At 42.1% G+C, this 21,220-nt stretch overlaps 1 protein-coding gene across 2 annotated transcripts in view; it reads left to right on the forward strand.

Moving 5' to 3' along the window:
- The first annotated feature begins 3,550 nt into the window (after positions 1-3,550).
- The window catches only part of cxxc5a (CXXC finger protein 5a), a 53,674-nt gene continuing 36,004 nt past the window's right edge, over positions 3,551-21,220 (forward strand). For both annotated transcript variants that reach the window (XM_061898494.1, XM_061898495.1), the window contains exons 1-2: positions 3,551-3,902; positions 18,761-19,764. In XM_061898494.1, the coding sequence (XP_061754478.1) occupies positions 18,970-19,764 (795 nt within the window). In that variant the 5' untranslated portion in view covers positions 3,551-3,902; positions 18,761-18,969. The remainder of the gene's footprint in view (positions 3,903-18,760; positions 19,765-21,220) is intronic.

Below are 21,220 nucleotides of genomic sequence, written 5' to 3' on the forward strand. Positions count from 1 at the left end.
TGGAGCCTCCGCCGGGCGGCTCGATCGATTCGCATTGATTGTCCCTGACGAGCTGCTCCACTTTCTAGCCAATGTCAGCCGGTCTGCAATCGGGAAGGAGAGAAATGAAGGAAAATCTCTGCCGCCCTGGCGGTGTCATGTCCACACACTTGGGCTGAACGCCTGCCAAGCACCAGGGCTGGTCCGAAGACGCGGAGTGGACTCTCGGATTGAAGGACCGATCCGGGGGGAGGGAGGGTGCATTTCTGGAGTGACTTCAATGATCCATTTTCAAATAAGAGTTTTTGGACAGTAAAATAAACAACCGAGCAGCAATGATGACGCATATAGAACGTGTTTTTAAGTTCCAAACGATTACTCGGCTGCAGAATAAGTGACAACAAGCTACAGTTAGCAAGTCAAGTGCAGCGATCGTTTATTTTTTACTCTTTAATCTGTACCACTTGTTAACGTGAGAAAACGCGCCATCAGTGATGTGCAGTCAGGGGAGGCAGGTAGGGCAGTGCCTCACGTGCCATCATGGAAATAAAAAAAATGTAAAAGAGAAAAAAATTATTAAATTGTTATATGTATCCAGTGATTATACTTTATAAAGTTATTTTCCATTTAACTTCACCAGTTTTAGATTATGTTTATTCAAAATTGCTGAATTTTCACATTTGCCGTTCAAATACTGAGAAGAGACTTGCAGTGAGTCAGCAGCCAGTTGAGCCTCACCATGGATTGCGCAATGACTCGGCTAATTGCTGTCTGCTGTGCAGTGAGACCATATTGCTATATGAATTATATTATACATTTCCATAGTTTAGTTACCTGAGGTATATAATGTACAGTGTATTTTGTCAACAACTGTATGTGTTTAACGTATTTCTTGTGCTGAGCAATCATAAAACGGCTGCGAAGACGCACTGTGTGAGGCACCTGTTCTCCCGCCTCATGGTGGTAGAGGGCGCTAGTGATCCCAGGGATCATTCTTGCGATTACTCGGCTGCAGAATAAGTGACAACAAGCTACAGTTAGCAAGTCAAGTGCAGCTGCAGCGATCGTTTATTTTTTACTCTTCCCTGGACTTTCAACATGGAGGATTGCATATCTAAAATAAAACAGTTCTCTAAACTGGACATTCAATTGAAGCAGGAGGCAATAGTTAATGGAAGACCAACACCGGAGCTAAAAGGTTTGCTTCAGACAAGGATCTCCAAATCAAATAAAAAATCAAATCAACTCAACTTTATTAATAAAGCACATTTAAAATGTACCACAGGGGTAGCCAAAGTGCTGTACAATGGGCAGGTTAAAAGATTATACAAGAACCGAACAAACAACACAATACAAACAGAACATGATAAAAAATAGATAAATAAAATATAAAAACATCAAAACAGGTTCACAGCAGGTGTATAATGGGGCGCCATTGCAGGATGGATATCACTCAGTGTTAAAACCAAGGAATAAAAGTATGTTTTTAAGAGAGATTTAAAAACAGGAAGAGAGGAGGCTTGTCTAACACTCAGAGGTAGGTCGTTCCAGAGCTTGGGAGCAGCAGCGGCGAAAGCTGTGTCACCTCTAAGCTTCTGCCTTGTGTCAGGGACCGTCAGTAGCAGCTGATCGGCTGATATTAGGGATCGGGTGGGGCAGTAAGGCTGAAGGAGGTCGGAGAGATATGTTGGCGCGAGGTTGTTTAGACATTTAAAAGCAAATAGAAGGAGTTTAAAATTGATTCGATAAAGCACAGGGAGCCAGTGAAGGGATGCTAATATAAGGGTGATGTGCTCATGTCTGCGGGTCTTTGTTAGCAGACGAGCAGCAGAGCTCTGCACGAGCTGCAGGCGGGCGAGGGAGGCCTGGCTAATGCCTACATACAGGGCATTGCAGTAGTCTTAACGATTCGAGATAAAAGCGTGAATTAATTTCACGAGATCATGTCCTGACAGAGACTCTTTTAAAACTGAAAAAAGATAAGGAAGACTTCTATAAACAAGTTATCGATGCTTTTGTTCAGAAGGAGCGGCGCATGGACTTCATTTATAAGTAAAGGTAAGACCATAATAAAGTTTTTTTTTTTAATTAAATGTGCTTTTTTGTGTGCTACAGTTTGTATGTGTAAAGAATGCTGGTATGAGCTTTTAAACATAACCCGTTAACTGCTGCCAATCAAATGGTGAATAAGATACTCTTTAGGGTTCATATGTTTGTAAATCTGACTGTGATGAAGTCAGTGCCTCACCAGCCATTAACCTCACTGCACGTCAAACTGATCGATGACATTGGTTGTGCGCGGCGTGTTTACCATGAATTGATTAAAGGCCTAGTGAAATTAGATTTTCTTATTTAAACTGGGATAGCAGTTCCATTCTATGTGTCATACTTGATAATTTTGCAATATTGCCATATTTTTGCTGAAAGGATTTAGAGGAGAACATTCACGATAAAGTTCGCAACTGGAGAAAAGCCCTGCCTCTACCGGAAGTCGCAGAAGATGACGTCACATGTCGATGGCTCCTCATATATTCACATTGATTTTAATGGGAGCCTCCAACAAAAACAGCTATTTGGACCAAGAAAATGACAATTTCCCCATTAATTTGAGCGAGGATGAAAGATTTGTGTCTAAAGATATTGATAGCGATGGACTAGAAAAAAAAATAAAAAAATAAAATAAAATAAAAAAAAAACACAATTGCAATTCATATGTTTTTAGAGACAATTACTAGGATAATTCTGGGAAATCCCTTATCTTTCTATTGTGTTGCTAGTGTTTTAGTGAGTTTAACTGTACCTGATAGTCGGAAGTGTACGTCCACGGCCGGTGTTGACGCGCAGTGTCTCGGGGAAGTCGACGGCAGCTGTACGAGAGGCGCAAGCTCAGCTGATATCCGGTAAGTGGCAACTTTTTAACCACAATTTTCTCACCGAAACCTGCTGGTTGACAAGTGGTCGGGATCCATGTCCGCTGTGATCCATAGTAAAGTTTCAACTCCGTGAATTTTAAACAAGGAATCACCATGTGTTTGTGTGTCTAAAGGCTAAAGCTTCCCAACTCCATTGTTCTACTTTGACTTCTCCAATATTAATTGGACAAATTGCAAAAGATTCAGCAACACAGATATCCAAAATACTGTGTAATTATGCCGTTAAAGCAGACAACATTTAGCTGTGTGTGCACGCAGCGTACATGTCATCATTACGCGACATTTTCAAGAAAAAAGTCCCGGGAAATTTAAAATTGTAATTTAGTAAACTAAAAAGGCCGTATTGGCATGTGTTGCAATGTTAATATTTCATCATTGATATATAAACTTTCAGACTGCGTGGTGGGTAGTAGTGGGTTTCAGTAGGCCTTTAACTTAAACAAGTTGAAAAATGTATTCGGGTGTTACCATTTAGTGGTCAATTGTACGGAATATGTACTGAACAATGCAATCTACTAATAAAAGTTTCAATCAATCAATCAAGTGTTTCCACGGGAATCGAGCAGGCTGCAGAAAGTGTCCATGTCCGAGTGTCGCGCCGCACCGAAAGTCCACTTCGGTTTTTCCTCCGAGCTCCAAAAATCCATGAAACGTGTTTGCATGTTCCTCTCGGCGAGTGGGGTTGTAGAGGTGGGATCGCCAGGACCGGAGAAGGCAGGCTGGGGGGAACCCACGCGTCCGAGCACCACGGAAAGTCCGCCTCGGCCAAAAACACTCTTTCGTTTCGAACCTCGTGTGTTCCCGACTACACGGACGCGCCGCAGGCTACTTGTGGAAGGAGAGGAGGGGAACACACGCTTGTCTTTCCTTCCCGCTTTTGGGTGTTTTTTGTGTGTGTGTGTCACCATTGCGCACGACAAGGCTTGGGAAGACGGAGCTCTCGAACTGTGGGAGCAGCCCCTCAGCCCTCTTGTGCTCGTATCCGCTCTGGTAGGTGCCAATAATATGCATCTGTGTGTACAAATAACATTGAATGAGAGGTGGAGCGGTGCGCCGCACTTTGCTCAAGTGAGTCCAAAAAAGTTCGAAACGTTTTGGACTCGGATGACACTGCGGGAGCCGCTGCCGCAGATGGGCTTCCGAGCTCCAGACAAAAGCGGTGCGTAAAGACGCTGCTCCCACTTGCCACCGGCAATCTCGCCTTTAATTTCGGATGCGCGCGGCGTGAAAACTTGAACCATTCTTCTTCATTTATATCTGTGTGTGTGTGACTCCTGGGTTTAGTGACTTCCTCCGCTGCCGGGCCCCTCCAAACACAAACAAGCAATATTAATGGTGCGTAAAAAGAGGCAGGAAGTGAGCTTCGTCCTGGTCCAGATGCCACAATCTCTCTTATCTACGCCTCAGTGTGCTTTTGCCCGAGCCTGAGCAAGTTCTCAGGTGTTCTTAAACGCACCACGAGGTGCAACATTACGCGTGTTTGTCTTCAACTTGGCAGAAAATGTGCACCGGATGGAGGCTGTGTGAGTGTTGTAGTCTAATCGTTGTCACCATGCTTTTTAACTTCCTGTGCGTGCGTGTGTGCGTGTAGGAGGTGGGAGGAATTGAAAATGTGACGCTCGTCGTCGACAGCGTGTCTGCAGGGGGTGGGAGGGGGGGATAGAGGAAGGAGGAGGCGAGGGCTAGGTTGGTGGGGGTCGCATTATGTCCATCAATTGCGTTGCACTCATGCATAAAGTATTCTAGCGTCTCAGCAAGTTGAATCACTTGGTGGTCTGAATAGGCATTAAGGTGCAGGAACGTGGGGGAAAAAAAACGATGTTTGTTTTTTAAATGCTGACTGCGATAAGTCGCCACCTGCGCCTACAGTGACGTCAGTTCCAGGCAACATGGGAAAGGTTTGTCTTGTTGGGTGACTACTAAGAAAGTTAAACATTTTGTCTGTTTCCAAAAAAAAAAATGCCGCCTGCTTTTACTTTGTAAACAAAAACTATGAGTTGTATAATATTGGACTTTTTCTGCAAGGAAAATCGTGTTAGGATAGTGACCATTGTGCTGATGTCTTCATGTCCTACTCACAACCCATCCATCCATCCATCCATCCATTTTTCTTACCGCTTGTCCCTTTCGGGGTTGCAGGGGTTGCTGGTGCCTATCTCAGCTGCATTTGGGCGGAAGGCAGAGTACACCTTGGACAAGTCACCATCTCATCGCAGGGCCAACCAACACAGATAGACAGACAACATTCACACACTAGGGCCAATTAAGTGTTGCCCTACTCACAACCACTAAAGAAAATATTTCACAGTATTCACATAAATATTTTGTATACAGGAATACTTCGGTTTGTATTCCGAAGGTCCGACAAAGGCTGTGTTGTAAGAAAACTGTATAATAATAATGTAATAATAATAATGGATTAGATTTATATTGCGCTTTTCTATTGTTAGATACTCAAAGCGCTCACAGAGAAGTGGTAACCCATCATTTATTCACACCTGGTGGTGGTAAGCTACATATGTAGCCACAGCTGCCCTGGGGTAGACTGACGGAAGCATGGCTACCAGTTTGCCCCTCCGACCACCACCAATCATTGTTTCATCATTCATTCACCAGTGTGAGCGGCACCGGGGGCAAGGGTGAAGTGTCCTGCCCAACAGGGGCGCCGCTAGGGATTTTGGGCCCCATGAATATAATCTTTACAGGGCCCCCAACACATAATTTCATCATCATCATTAGGGGTCTCCCTGGGCCCCCCTCCATCATGGGCCCCTAGAATCCGTCTCCTTTACCCCCCCTCTTCGGCGCCCCTGCTGCCCAAGGACACAACGGCAGCGATTTGGGTGTCAATATGTGGGAAGCGAACCTGCAACCCTCAGGTTTCTGGCACAGCCGCTCTACCCACTACGCCAGGCCGCCCCCCAATCTTTTCCAGGCATCCAAAAAACAACAACACAATACACATTTTATAGACAATAATTACAGTTTTATAAATGAATAACTGGAAATTATTCACGGGCTTCACGGTGGCAGAGGGGTTAGTGCGTCTGCCTCACAATACGAAGGTCCTGCAGTCCTGGGTTCAAATCCAGGCTCGGGATCTTTCTGTGTGGAGTTTGCATGTTCTCCCCGTGAATGCGTGGGTTCCCTCCGGGTACTCCGGCTTCCTCCCACTTCCAAAGACATGCACCTGGGGATAGGTTGATTGGCAACACTAAATTGGCCCTAGTGTGTGAATGTGAGTGTGAATGTTGTCTGTCTATCTGTGTTGGCCCTGCGATGAGGTGGCGACTTGTCCAGAGTGTACCCCGCCTTCCGCCCGAGTGTAGCTGAGATAGGCGCCAGCGCCCCCCGCGACTCCGAAAGGGAATAAGCGGTAGAAAATGGATGGATGGATAACTGGAAATTTGTTTATACCCTGATTGAAGATTTTTGTTGGCAGACAGCGATCAGTGGAGAGGGAATAGCCTCACAAATGCCACATTTGTACTTTGCTGCAAGTTCTTTCTTGAGTTTAGTATCGTTTCCACTTTTTTTTAATGTGCTGACTGGGGTTGTACGGTATTCTGATACTAACAATGAATTAAAAAAACGATACTTTACAGCCTCTGAAAAACACCTGTAGTATTTTTATTTACGAACATTACGGCGCGCTGTCGTCACCTCATGAGATAGTTGGTAATGCAAGCAGAAGCTCATGTTTAGCAACGCACACGTACAGAGAGAACTTAAATAGACAAGGTGTGGAGATATTAGAGGCAGAATGGACGCATTTCGGCTTAAAAACAAATTATAAATATGAGGCTATAAAAACGGGCTCGCCACTTTACAAGAGGTGCTTTAAAACATAGCTCGCAAGCGGCTAACATCCATACGCAGTCGTAAGTTCCTTACATGTATCAGGACAAGGAATAGTTAAACATACTGCACACAGTAGATACACACTAGGATACAATAGAATAGCTAACCGCTAACAGCAAGCTAGCTCTCCTGAATGTAAACAAACGGGTGGATCTATGCATACATCAACTTTAACGATACCATGTACAAGAGCCGTATCTAGTCTATACAAAAATGGCCACATCGATATTTTTTATTATCACAATTTTTTTTTTAATTTAGTAAACTGTTTATAAAGTCTGAACATACTTCATGGACACAGGAGAACTTTAATTATGACCAGTGTATGATTATGTAACTACATGGTATTGGATTGATACCAAAATGTGTCATATCACCTAAAATTAATGTGAAGTATCCAAACAACAGAAGAATAAGTGATTATCACATTTTACCGGACGTGTAGATAGAACATGCTAAAACAGAAAGTAAGCAGATATTAACAGTAAATGAACTGAGTGTGATGTCTGTCTGTCTGTGTTGGCCCTGCAATGAGGTGGCGACTTGACCAGGGTGTACCCGCCTTCCGCCCGATTGTAGCTGAGATAGGCACCAGCGCCCCCCGCAACCCCAAAGGGAATAAGCGGTAGGAAATGGATGGATGGATGAACAAGTAATAGTAATAATACAATAATAATAGTAATACATTTTCTACCTCTTGTGCTCATAATTTTGACAAAATAATAGAATGAGAAACGACACAATATATTACTGCATACGTCAGCAGCCAAATTAGGATCCTTTGTTTGCTTACTTACTACTAAAAGAGAAGTTGTCTAGAATGTTCACTATTTTATTTTATGACAAAATTATTCTTTGATTGAAATAAGAAACATATGTCTAATGTATCATAAGATTCTCTGTTAAAATAAAGCCAATAAGTAATGTTTTTTGTGGACCCCATTTTTTTTAGAGTATCAACCTTAGTGCTGGCACAACTAAATTTGGCCCCATAGTGGCTTAATAATAATTAAAAAAAAACAGTACAGCCACTGAGTCACCAATGCATGGGATTCTTAGTTTAAACACTCGATTCTGCGGAATGCCATGCAAAAACGCACCAGTTAGCAACGTTTGGCCACACGATAACCAAAAGAGTAGGGATGGGTGCCGAATTCGGTACTTTTGTACCTATTGTAAAACCAAGCAGTGCTTTTTGTTAATACCATTGTTGCATGTGATGCCATGTCAAAATTATTATTTTTTGAACATGCATACGATTATGATATTGTACAACACATATTTCCAGTTTCCCATGACAACATGTCCGAGCATTTGTATGCCTGGTAGAGGATGCAAAATTATACAACACCCCCAAATTTGGTAATGAAAACTACAACTAAGATGCAAGTTACTGTCAAAGAGCTGGTGTGTAACAAATGCAATGCTTACAGTATAAACACCTTGTAGAGCGCCACAAAAGAACAGCTGGCACATTCACCTTAATGGCAGAGACTAATCCTTGACTAGGCAACACTCCATTGCCAATGCACTACTGCCATCTAAAGTCTTGGAATTGCAACTATATTCAAAGCTTACTATGCCCCCTGCGACCCCAAAGGGAATAAGCGGTAGAAAATGGATGGATGGATGGATACTATATAATACATACATATGAGACTCAGACGGCTATAAAGCAAGATATAAAAAGTGGACAGTAGAGATACACTATATTGCCAAAAGTATTTAGCCACCCATCCAAATAATCACCATCAGTGTTAATCACTTGGCCCAGCCACAGGTGTATAAAATTAAGCACTTAGGAATGGAGACAGTTTCTACAATCATTTGTGAAAGAATGAGCCGCTCTCAGGAGCTCAGTGATTTCCAGTGTGGAACTGTGATAGGACGCCACCTGTGCAACAAATCCAGTTGTGAAATTTCCTGGCTCTTAAATATTCCAAAGTCAACTGTCGGTTTTATTCTGAGAAAATGGATGAGTTTGGAAACAACAGCAACTCAGCCATGAAGTGGTAGGCCACGTAAACTGACAGAGAGGGGTCAGTGGATGCTGAAGCGCATAGTGCAAAGAGGTTGTTGACTTTCTGCACAGTCAGTTGCTATAGAGCTCCAACCGTCTTGTGACCTTCCAATTAAACTATGTACAGTACGCAGAGAGCTTCATGGAATGGGTTTCCATGGCCGAACAGTTGCATCTAAGAAATACATCACCAAGTCCAATGCTAAGCATCGGATGCAGTTGTGTAAAGCACGTCGCCACTGGACTCTAGAGTTGTGGAGACGCGTTCTCTGGAGTGATGAATCACGCTTTTACATCTGGCAACCTGATGGACAAGTCTGGGTTTGGAGGTTGCCAGAAGATAGGTACATTTCGGACTGCATTGTGCCGATTGTGAAATCTGGTGGAGGAGGAATTATGGTGTGGGGTTGTTTTACAGGAGTTGGGCTTGGCCCCTTAATTCCAGTGAGAGGAACTTTGAATGCTCCAGCAAATCAAAACATTTTGGACAATTCCATGCCCCCAAACTTTTTGGAACAGTTAGGAGTGGGCTCCTTCCTCTTTCCAACATGAATGTGCAAGAAGTAACGTCCATAAAGACATGGATGACAGGTGTGGATTAACTTGACTGGCCTGCACAGAGCCCTGACCTGAAACCTGATAGAACACTGAGAGCCACAACATCAGGTGTGACCTCACCAATGCACTTTTGGAAGAATGGTTGAACATTTCTATAAACACAGTGTGCAACCTTGTGGACAGCCTTCCCAGAAGAGTTGAAGCTGTAATAGTTGCAAAAGGTGGACCGACATCATATTGAACCCTATGGGTTAGGAATGGGACGACACTTCAAGTTTTCATGTGAGTCAAGGCAGGTGGCCAAATACTTTGGCAATATAGGGTATCATAAACTTTCATTGTTAAATGTTCAATAAAAAAATATTATCAAACAATTAAAATCTCTTAATGCATGAACACCCACAAAAGCACTAAAAATTGGCACCGTATCGGTTCAAATGTGAAAGGTACTCATCCCTACAAGAAAGTATACAAAAGGGCAAATCCTACAGAAAGTGGGGCATATGAAAAACCAATAAATTAGGTCTTCCAATGTTCATTTTGCAGATTGTTAAAAATAACAAAGAGTGACAAACTATTACTTTGCTATAACACAGTATAACAGTAAACACCATACAAATAGGATAATTCAGGTAATACAATTTTGAAACATTTCGATAATGTTATAAAATGTTATCAGTTTGTCAAGCAATCGTATATTGTTTCTCTCCGAGCTCATTTATCCAATTACAGTACATATATACCCAATTTGTTACTTTTTGAAACTTTCATTTACTTTTAATTTTTCATTTATTTTTGTAAGAAATACAATTCTCATAATTTTTTAAGTGACATTAGACATCATCGGCATTTACTTAAACATTCATTGAAAATGCTAAATATATGGTTTGTTTAACACTAAATTGGCCCTAGTGTGTGAATGTGAGTGTGAATGTTGTCTGTCTATCTGTGTTGGCCCTGCGATGAGGTGGCGACTTGGCCAGGGTGTACACCGCCTTCCGCCCGATTGTAGCTGAGATTGGCGCCAGCGACCCCAAAAGGGAATAAGCGGTAGAAAATGGATGGATGGAAATACAATTTTAAACACAATATTAGTCATATATTAATTGGTAGAATTCAATGAAATGTTGTATGGTTTTTGGCAGATAATCTTTTTATTTCTAGTGGGAATCTTTGAGCTTAGTTGTAGGCCAATACAGTCCACAAAAGTAAGTCAGTAAGTGTTGTTATGACGATCGCATAGTAATCGTTGCAAATAATTGATGATGTGACAGTTAGAAGTAATTAAAGGCAATACATTTTCTTTGGGTAGCAACAATATTTCACCAAATAATGTTTTTTATGTGAATTCAAGTTTAGACTTGTTTTAAGTGAAATAATGATCAGCCATCCTTATGACCCTCCCCCCACACAAGAAGAAAAAAATAAACAAACCCAAGCCCTAAAATGCTTTTCTCCTTTACCTATTGATCAGTCAACCTTGTCATCGACTGAACCACCCACCCATTTATCAGCCACGTTGTCATAGGGAGGATTGGGAGGAGGATGTGTATTACTATTGCACGGGGCCGCACACACACAAGCACATACACACACAGAATGAAGTAAGGAATCTGAGGACACAAGTCTTTCAAAGGTATCTTGTTATTTCAACTCAGTAATGTATTTGGAATCATAATCTAATACTAGCACATCATATCACAACAATATCAAACTTCCATTCTCTAGTTCCACTTATATATATATATATATATATATATATATATATATATATATATATATATATGTATACGCCACAAACGCATGCTCTTTGTGGCATATATGTCAAAGGAAAAGGCTAAACACGTTGGCATACACATTTAGTAATTTTACTGCCAAAAGTTTGGTAGGATTGATAGCACTCGCATGTGGCTGCAAGCTAAGTATGATGCCACCGCCGGGAGCTGGCAGTTAATTCACAAAGGGTTATGTACCTGAGTATTTCTTGGCCCAGTAACTTCCTGGAGCCCTCTCTGGTTGCCTGGCAACTGAAATGGTTTGGCAGGAACGCGGCCGTAAACAACAAATTGACGTTTTACTCCTCGGGTTCATGCGTGGATTGAATAATTGAGACACAAGTTGTTAATTAGTGGGTTTCAAGGCGCTAGTGGGTGGACGTCACAACTTCAGCATAGATTCACATTAGTTTTAGTCCCTCGTTTGCAGAGTCAGTGCAAAGCAAGCAATGTAAGCTAACAAGTGCATAAACAAGTATTGAAACGAGAGAAAACTTCATTTGGGCGCTGTAAAGATATAAATATACTAATGACTAAAATACATTTTCTATTCATCCGTCCATTTTCTACCGCTTGTTCCTCTCAGGGTCATTCATGCACATTTGTAATGTATGTAAAAGACATTTTGTAGAAAATGCTGATTTCAGACGGCTTTTCAGAGTTTGGTGGAAATTTGTCTTTTGAAAATGCAGGTAAATATAACGCCATCTGATACTTGTGGTTAATCATAATCAGACTTCACACCACATTTATGGCAAATGCTTTACATTTAAACAAAATTAGCTTTCATTTTGCTTACAATTTACAATACTATTGAGAGACACAAAGTCAAAATATTATTTTTTTCTGCATTCTAATTTGTAATAATCTACAATGTAAGTGCCTAGCAATGCAACTGATAGGCGCAATCCATTCTGCCTCTCGTGTAACGATTGGCTGGCATGATGATGCGGGTTCGTTCTTCCAACGATGCAGTCGGGCTCGGACGCAGCGTGGAGGTAAGAAACAATGATTTATTAATAAATAAAACAGACTAAGAAACAGAAAAACTTGCACTAGACACAAAAGGCAAAAACAAATACTTCTAGCATGGGAGCTAAAGGAAAACAAAAGCATAGCGCGAAAGCTGGCAAGTGAAAACATGGGAATCAGAGTCCTTACTGTTGCGAAACACAAACTAGGTGTAACGCAAACTGGGAAGCGAGGATGAATGAACAGAAAAGGCAGGCTTAAATAAGGAACGTAATCACAAGGCAGGTGCGCATCAAAAGTAAGGTGCAGGTGAAACTAATAAGCAACTACAGTGACAGAACAAACAGGAACTAAGGAAGTCAAACACTAACAGAATATGATACAAAACGGAACAAAACCAGAATATGATATGATCCGGGCAGCGGATCATAACATCTCAGCCACTTTAAAAATGCATCCCAAAACTTGATTTACGTTCCGTTACCTGTATAATAACCAAGCTGGAGGGACATTGTTGTTGTAAGAGCGAACACTGTGAAACTGTTTATCTAGCATAATAATAAATAGTTTTTCAACGGCATGCTACGGCATTAGCCGTAAACTAGCTTGAGTTCTTATAAGCCCACATTTCATGTTTTGTTTGCACACAGCAAGCTCGACATTGTATACATTTGTAATAACAAGCTTGATGTGCTGGATGGATCATTGTCAGTTGTCTGTTTGGTCCAGTTGGCCGGGGACGTTTTTTCAAGTTGATTTCGGGTTAGCACGACATTTATGTCGGCATACCTTGGCTCCAAGTTCCACATTTACTCCTGCAAGTCACCTGACCTTACTCTCTCGGCTTTCGTCTGCTCCAACATTTCACCCTTTCCTCTTGTCCGCTTCTATAAGCAGCAGTTCATCTTCCGTACATTCTGGTTCAAAAAGATAAGGTTGTGACTCCTCATTTGTTTAAAAATAGTCGTCTTGGATATCTGTTACCAATCTGCTATGATTAGAAAACACAAGCGATTGTTTCCAGAAGTGGGAACACACATTTGTTGCCGGAAGTCAGGGGTGCGCTGCTATGGAAATGGAAATAAATGCGCTGAGGAAAGAAGTCCCGGTAAAGTCTAAAATGACCAAATTACAGTAAATATTGTTATGACTGTGCATGTTATTACATAATATATTTACTTGCAGTTTATATGTAAAATGTTGGAGGGTTTTTAAAATGTTTGCTTTGAACGCTACGACGCTGACTCCCATCAACCACATTCGTCAGTGTTTTTTTTAGTATTTTTAGAATCCCTAAATAAAAAGACGTGTTCTTGTCTCTCATAATGATTGTGAACGATAGGCCAAATTTCCCAAAAAGTGCAGTTACCATTTAACAGCTTGCTAAAGACTGCATTGTGTTGTATGAAAAATTGAACCCCAAAGCCTCATAGTAAAACGCAACTGTGGCATCGGGGCGCCAGCTATTTTAAAGACTTTGATGGATGGATTTTCGGGATCATATCACATTTTTTAAAGCTCCTCCCACCCCAAGTGACATATTGATTATTTAAAACTGTTTCATGCAGATCTGAATACCATGTTGTTAATCCTATTCAGAAACTCTTGAAAATAATAAGGAAAAGGTCATGTACAGTGGAGTATGTCTTCATTTTATGCTAAGGCAGCATGTAACATTTGACTACTACAGTAATAACATTGTCAATTTACAGCAACCAGAGGTGTATGGCTTCAAGCATGAACCGCAGTATCAAGTCTGTGACACAGGAAATTGAGTAAAAGTGCCTCAAGTACAAAGCGACACTAAATTATCGTGTTTCAGCTGCATTGCATGTGGAACTTTCAGAAGCCCACGGTTGTGGTTCAAGGGACGGTTCATGTCAGGACAGCAGAGCCTTCAGTAAGTGATGTGGTGAGAGAGTCTAAAGCATGGGTGTCAAACTCTGGCCCGCGGGCCAAATTTGGCCCGCCGTGTAATTTCATTTGGCCCTTGAGGTAATATCAAATTAAGATTAGAGCTGGCCCCCCGGTATTATACAGCGGCAATGCCTCTGTAACACTGCATTCACCGCTGATACTCATACTTGCCAAAACTCACGATTTTCCCGGGAGACTCCCAAAGTTCAGTGCACCTCCTGAAAATCTCCCGGGGCAACCATTATTCCGAATTTCTCCCGATTTCCACCCGGACAACAATATTGGGGGAGTGCCTTGAAGGCACTGCCTTTAGCGTCCTTTACAGCCTGTCGACACGTCCGCTTTTCCGCCATACAAACAACGTGCCGGCCCAGTCACATAATACATGCAGCTTTAACACACACAAGTGAATGCAATGCATACTTCATCAACAGCATACAGGTCACACTGAGGGTGGCCGTATAAACAACTTTAACACATTTACAAATATGCACACACTGTGAAGCCAAGCCAAACCAAACAAGAATGACAAACACATTTCGGCAAAACATCCGCATTGTAGCACAACATAAACACAACAGAAGAAATACCCAGAACCCCTTGCAGCACTAACTCTTCCGGGAAGCTACAATATAAATCCCTATTACCACCAAACCCCCCCCCCCAATTTTTATTTAAATTTTATCTGATATGCCATTGATATTTTTAATCATTATTATCATAATTTGAAACTCGATTTTGCATGTGACTATAAAGTTATATAAGCCTTGCTTGTTTAAAATTCAATGAAAAACTTGTTTGGGTCCCTATTAAAAGGTTAATTTGTTCAACCTCGGCCCGCAGCTTTGTTCAGTTTTAAATTTTGGCCCACTCTGTATTTGAGTTTGACACCCCTGGTCTAAAGAGTCATGACTTTGGCTTGTTCAGCCCAAAACTGTGGAATACGTTGAAGGTTGATGGTGTTTGTTTGTGACTATAGGGTTAATTGATTAGAAAATATATTTTATCTATATTGTGTTGCTTCAATTAATCGTTTGATAAGTGTTACATATGAAAATTGATAATGCCCATGCCGCATGGAGTGTCTGGGACATAGTTTCTGCTCGGCTGTTGCCCATAAGCAATACTTATAAGTGCCATGATGTGTGTGGTGGCGAACAACGGAGATTTTCTATTTTATTTTTATTAATGCATGCACGCAGAATTGCAATTTCAAAGTTGATGATGTTTATTTAGTAGAAAAAAAGAATGATGGTTAAAACTATTTTCCACCATTGAGGCTAAAAAAGTGTGTTTTATCAGATTACTCAATTAGTCAAACAAACTAATCAAAAAACCTTTACTCAATTGCGAAAATAATCAATAGCTCCATCCCTAATTGTGACGTAGCAATGCGTGTGAAGCTAGGCGCGCCTTCAAAAAGGCATTAAGCTCCTACCAAATACATAGGGATACAATACAGAAGTGCAAACTAACACCAGAAGTGTAGTGTGCTGCTCTTGGCTTCAGCTTCACTGCAAACCTGAAGCCAGCAGGCACAAGACATTAAAACAACATCGAGTACTTATTGAATTAGGTCCTGATATTGAACAAGTCAATCCTAACATTGGAACAACATGTTTTTGACAACGTTTAATCAATGTTGGGTTCCCAAGTTGATTTGAGCATTGAATTTTGGTCATTTCCCAACCAATATTTTACAACACAAATTCAACATAGAAACAACATGCTTTTTGACAACATGTATTCAATGTCGGGTTCTGATGTTGATTTGACAATTGAAATTTGGTCACTTTCCAACCAACAACATGGATCCAACGTTGGGCACCAATGTTGTCTCAATTTTACAAATACAACTATTTTTCAATGTTGTTTCAAAGTCAATTTTAAAGGACATGCATGTACAGTATAATCAATGTGTATCAATGTCTTGTGCCTGCTTGGAATACCCTGTAAACCTGTGAGCCTTTCAAATGAAAATGTTGGCAAATGTTGCATTTTCATCCCTTCATAATGACTCATGTCACACTTTTAGTTTAAGTACTTCCAAAAGTTGTTTTCCTCTGCAGATTTACATAACAATATCAAGAGAATATATCATTCAACTTTTATAGTATGCACGACAGACCAGCAGTTGGTGGTGGAGCTGATTAAATACCCCAAAACAAATAATTTAGTTATTCTACAAAACACCATCTACTGCTCAGATAGTTAGAACCATATCCTACTTTTTATTAGAAATGGCAACAGCAGAGGATTTTAGGATGCATGTGCATGTATGAGACAGTCTGTTCCTACAACAAGACGATAGAGAAAAATAAAGAATTTATTGACTACAACTTTGGACTAGAATTTAATAACGGCGGACTCGCGCAAAGCTCTTTGGGTAAATCTCTACTGGGCCATAAATGGAGTTATTCTTTGACGTAACTAAGACAAAATATATCAGTAAAGTCTCAAATTCCAAACGGAACTAGGTAAGATTGTTTTATAATCACTTCCGCAATGCATCCGTGGTTTGATTTCAAATTTTCTGGACTTCAAATACACAAAAACAAGTACCAACAGGTAAGAATAATCGGTTTTTCATGATAGGGTACTCCGGCTTCCTCCGACTTCCAAAGACATGCACCTGGGGATAGGTTGATTGGCAACATTAAAATTGGCCCTAGTGTGTGAATGTGAGTGTGAATGTTGTCTGTCCATCTGTGTTGGCCCTGCGATGAGGGGGCGACTTGTCCAGGGTGTACCCCGCCTTCTGCCCGATTGTAGCTGAGATAGGCGCCAGCGCCCCCCGCGACCCCGAAAGGGAATAAGCGGTAGAAAATGGATGGATGGATGGATGGAATTTAAAGAGTACACTTGAAGTTATAAACCCATTAGGATTATTAGAACATGGCAGTGAATAAATAGGTCATAACAAAAAATGTAATGTATTCGACTTTTCTGGTCAAACCAGTCAGATTTGTCTATTCAGTCTAAAAAAATCCATCCATTTTCTAACGCTTATTCCCTTTGGGGTCGCGGGAGGCGCTGGTGCCTATCTCAGCTACAATCGGGTGGAAGGCGGTGTACACCCTGGAACAGTCGCACCTAATCGCAGGGCCAACACAGATAGACAGACAACATTCACACACTACGGACAATTTAGTGTTGCCAATCAACCTATCCCCAGGTGCATGTCTTAGGAAGTGGGAGGAAGCCGGAGTACCTGGAGGGAACCCACGCAGTCACGGGAAGAACATGCAAACTCCACACAGAAAGATCCCGAGCCCGGGATTGAACCCAGGACTACTCAGGACCTTCGTATTGTGTGGCAGACGCAGTCTAAAAACAATTCTATGAAAATAGTAAAGATCTAAAAGCCCCTTGTTATATCATGTTGACAATTGGAAGAAGTTCAGCAATGTGTTATGTCATTATCAGTCAGAAGGTTTTGCCTGGACTGTCGCAGAGCAAATCAGCAGTATCCAAAGTGCTGCGTCACATCTGCACTATAAATTAGTGAAACAACCTCACTGACAATACACGCCATCTTATAATTCATGGCGTCATCCCGACGACGGAGGGATCGACATGTCCCAGTTGAGTTACCCATTACAGTAAATCACACTTTTTTTCTTCTTGAAAGTGTTTATGGGTCGTCTCTGCCAGTTTTGTCACTTTGTAGATGACTTGAGAACTAATTTGTTGTAGTGATTGATTATATGCCAATTCATTAATCTTGTGGAACACTCAGGGCTTTTAGCACATTTACTGTATTTAGAACATTGATGAAGGGCCTGGATCAGAACCAGATATTCTCCCAGGTCTTGATTAATCAAGAAATAGTCTTGGGCATGGGCCCAAACTCACCCGATTTACTTCTGCGGATGCACAGCTGCCAGAGCACAACTCAGAGTGTGTGAATTTCAAATGTCTATCAATAACCACTTAGCTGCTTTTAACTACATGAGAGTATTCAGAAATGACCGCTAAACACGTACTTCGTCTTGTCCCGTGTTATATAAAACCCACACATAATCACTCTGTGATGACTCGCAACGCTTTTATGCGTTCACTTGCAACTGCAGAGAGATGCAATTAGTGCTGAGATGCTTAGGGGAAACCGGACCCTGGTCAAGACTGGAGTGGGAGAAACTGAAACTATGGGGCCGAAGGGCTGTGGAGCTGGCTCTGGTTCACTGGCGCCACATCCCCCTGTGCTGGTGAGAATGTGGGGGCTGTGCTCTAGCCTTTGAAGCTTTACCTCCCACTAATTCTGGCCTTCCAATTTCCACACACTGCACAGACGACACCCCCCCATACCCCCCTCCCCGTCCTCTTCCCCTCCTTTCCCTTTGTTTCCCTTATAAGGAATGGCCCGGCCATTTCCTCGGCTTTTCTGTGGGAGGCGGTGTGCTTGTTTGTGAACACGGACAGGTCAGGAGAATACGGGCGGAGTTTGCCTTTTCATAGATGAGCAGCCACAGGAATCCCAAGCCCAGTGCTTGATTGCATCTCTTTCCAGTTGGGAGTCTAGCACTACCTGTCTTGAGAATTGTCTTCATCCTTACCATGGTTTGATGCAAAATACCACTAAATTATCTTGAATATTTAGATAGGAAATTATATATCAATGCAACACATATACGTTTTAGGTATTCTCACATTCTCCATTTAGTTTGTGAGAAATGTTTGTTCAAATTGGAAAAAGTAAGATTTTGATCGATTGCCTTTGCACTTCCTTGTCTCCATGTGTCAAGGTTTCCGATGGCCCATGAAAGGACGTGGATGAGGGCTTAGCTGTAGAGCAGGCAGAAGGCCTGTCTGTTGTCGGTTGGCTGACTCGTCCATCAAGGAGTGGCATTATTCTCACCAGGGCACATAACAGACCAGGAAAAGGTTTTCCACGTTCGTTTCTGCTCCCTTTCCACCCTCTTCCCCAATCCAGGCGGGACATACGCTCTGGACCATGTCTGGTAGGTTGTCCCACGGGGGCCGGACAGAGGACCTGGAGCGGAGTAGCTGCAAACAGGACTCTCCTGTCATAGAACGCAGGAACCGCTGTGGCATCATCAGTGCACCATTAAACAAGAGCCTTAAGAACTCCCGCACCCTTTCGCAGTACACAGCGGTCTCTTCCGCCACCAGCAATGGACACAAAGACAATAGTGAGACAAAAAGCCACTTGGCCAAGCCCCAACAACCTACACCACCCCAGCCTACTGTCTCCGCACTGACAGCAGCCAAGTTGGACCGAACCCTAGAACAGGTTCTGGAGGGACAGAATGGCCTGCTGCACTTTGCCCAGGCAGCAGCACTATTAAAGCGGGCTGGTATGGAGCACATGCTTCTTCCTGGGGGCATGGGAGTGGGAGTTGGCGGAAGAGATGCCGGCTCGGGGGCAAGCGACTTAGAGGGTACGTCTGTCACGGATGCCGCAGGTGTTCCTGTTGACTTTCCATATGGAGTAGGGGGCGGTTTCCCCTTCAACCCGGGGCTTTTCATCATGACGCCAGCCGGAGTGTTTTTGGCGGACAGCGCACTGCACATGGCCGGTCTGACGGAGTATCCGGCACAGAACGAGCTGGCCTCTGCTATCAACTCCGGTAAAAAGAAGCGAAAACGTTGCGGCATGTGCCCACCTTGCCGACGGCGGATTAACTGTGAGCAGTGCAGCAGCTGCCGGAATCGCAAGACGGGTCATCAGATCTGCAAGTTTCGCAAATGTGAGGAATTGAAGAAGAAACCTTCTGCTGCTCTGGAGGTAAGAAACTGTAGTCCTGGACTATTCCTTGTTACTGCGCATGTGCAGAATTGATTCAGGAAAACGTACTGTACCAAAACAAACATGTTGGCGCAATTGTTATACAAATGCAGCCATTACCCAAGTGGAGAGCAGAAGAAGAGAACGCGAGAAAAGAAAACCGTTTTTTATTAAAGGTGCAAATCCTTTTCTCAGTGACACCGAATTATACGTGCTCAACACGGCAGCGGCTACTGTCATTGCAGGATGCAAAGATGATGGTGAGAGTGACACTTTTTCATCATAAGTCAAGTATTAAAACGCTCAAAATGGTAAAGTATTGTTACAGAGGATAGGTCTGGGTGATATGGCCAAAAATAAAATCTCAGATTTTTTGACAAAACATTCGATTTAGTATTTTTTCAGTTTTTTGCCCTGAGAAACAAATAACAGAATTCAAAACAACAAAAACTAGTAGTTTGAAATGACACTGCATACACTGAATCTTACCTATAGCAACATTCTAATTTAAGTAATGTTGTTCTTTTTAGACCAAATATTTTATAACTGTACTTTTTCTTAAATCATTTTTTAAGAGCTTGGGAGGCAATACTTCTGTCTTGAATAAAATATTCCTGTTAACAAAAACATATTATAGCAGATTGCATGCAAATGAAAAATAATATCCATCCATCCATCCATTTTCTAACGCTTATTCACTTTGGGGTTGCGGGGGGCGCTGGTGCCTATCTCAGCTACAATCGGGCAGAAGGCGGCGTACACCCTGGACAAGTCGCCACCTCATCGCAGAACTTAAAACTGAAAAAAAAAACTTCCATTAATAAACATGTAGCATTGCACTATACATGAAATTAAATAAACATATCCAACATTAAGATTATTAATGTAAAAACCTAAAACTTCTGTCTTGAATAAAATCCATCCATCCATTTCCTGCCGCTTTGTCCCTTTCTGTAAATCAAAATGTAATATTATACATCCATCCATCCATTTTCTACCATTTGTCCCTTTTGGGGGTCGCAGGCGGGTGCTGGTGCCTATGTCAACTACAATCGGGCGGAAGGCAGGGTACACCATGGATAAGTCGCCATCTCATCACAGGGCCAACACAGATAGACAAACAACATTCACACTCACATTCACACACTAGGGCCAATTTAGTGTTGCCAATCAACCTATCCCCAGGTGCATGTCTTTGGAGGTGGGAGGAAGCCGGAGTACCCGGAGGGAACCCACACATTCACAGGGAGGACATGCAATCTCCACACAGAAAGATCCCGAGCCCGGGATTGAACCCTGACTACTCAGGACCTTCGTATTGTGAGGCAGACGCACCAAGCCCTCTGCCACCGTGAAGCCCTAATATTATACATTGTATGCAAATATATAATCAAGTAAATCATTGAGAATACTATATAATAGTTTTAGTAAGTGGATGAAGGCAGGCTTTTTCAAT

This window comes from Nerophis ophidion, linkage group LG04 (assembly GCF_033978795.1).
Source record: "Nerophis ophidion isolate RoL-2023_Sa linkage group LG04, RoL_Noph_v1.0, whole genome shotgun sequence".
NCBI classification, from domain to species: Eukaryota; Metazoa; Chordata; class Actinopteri; order Syngnathiformes; family Syngnathidae; genus Nerophis; species Nerophis ophidion.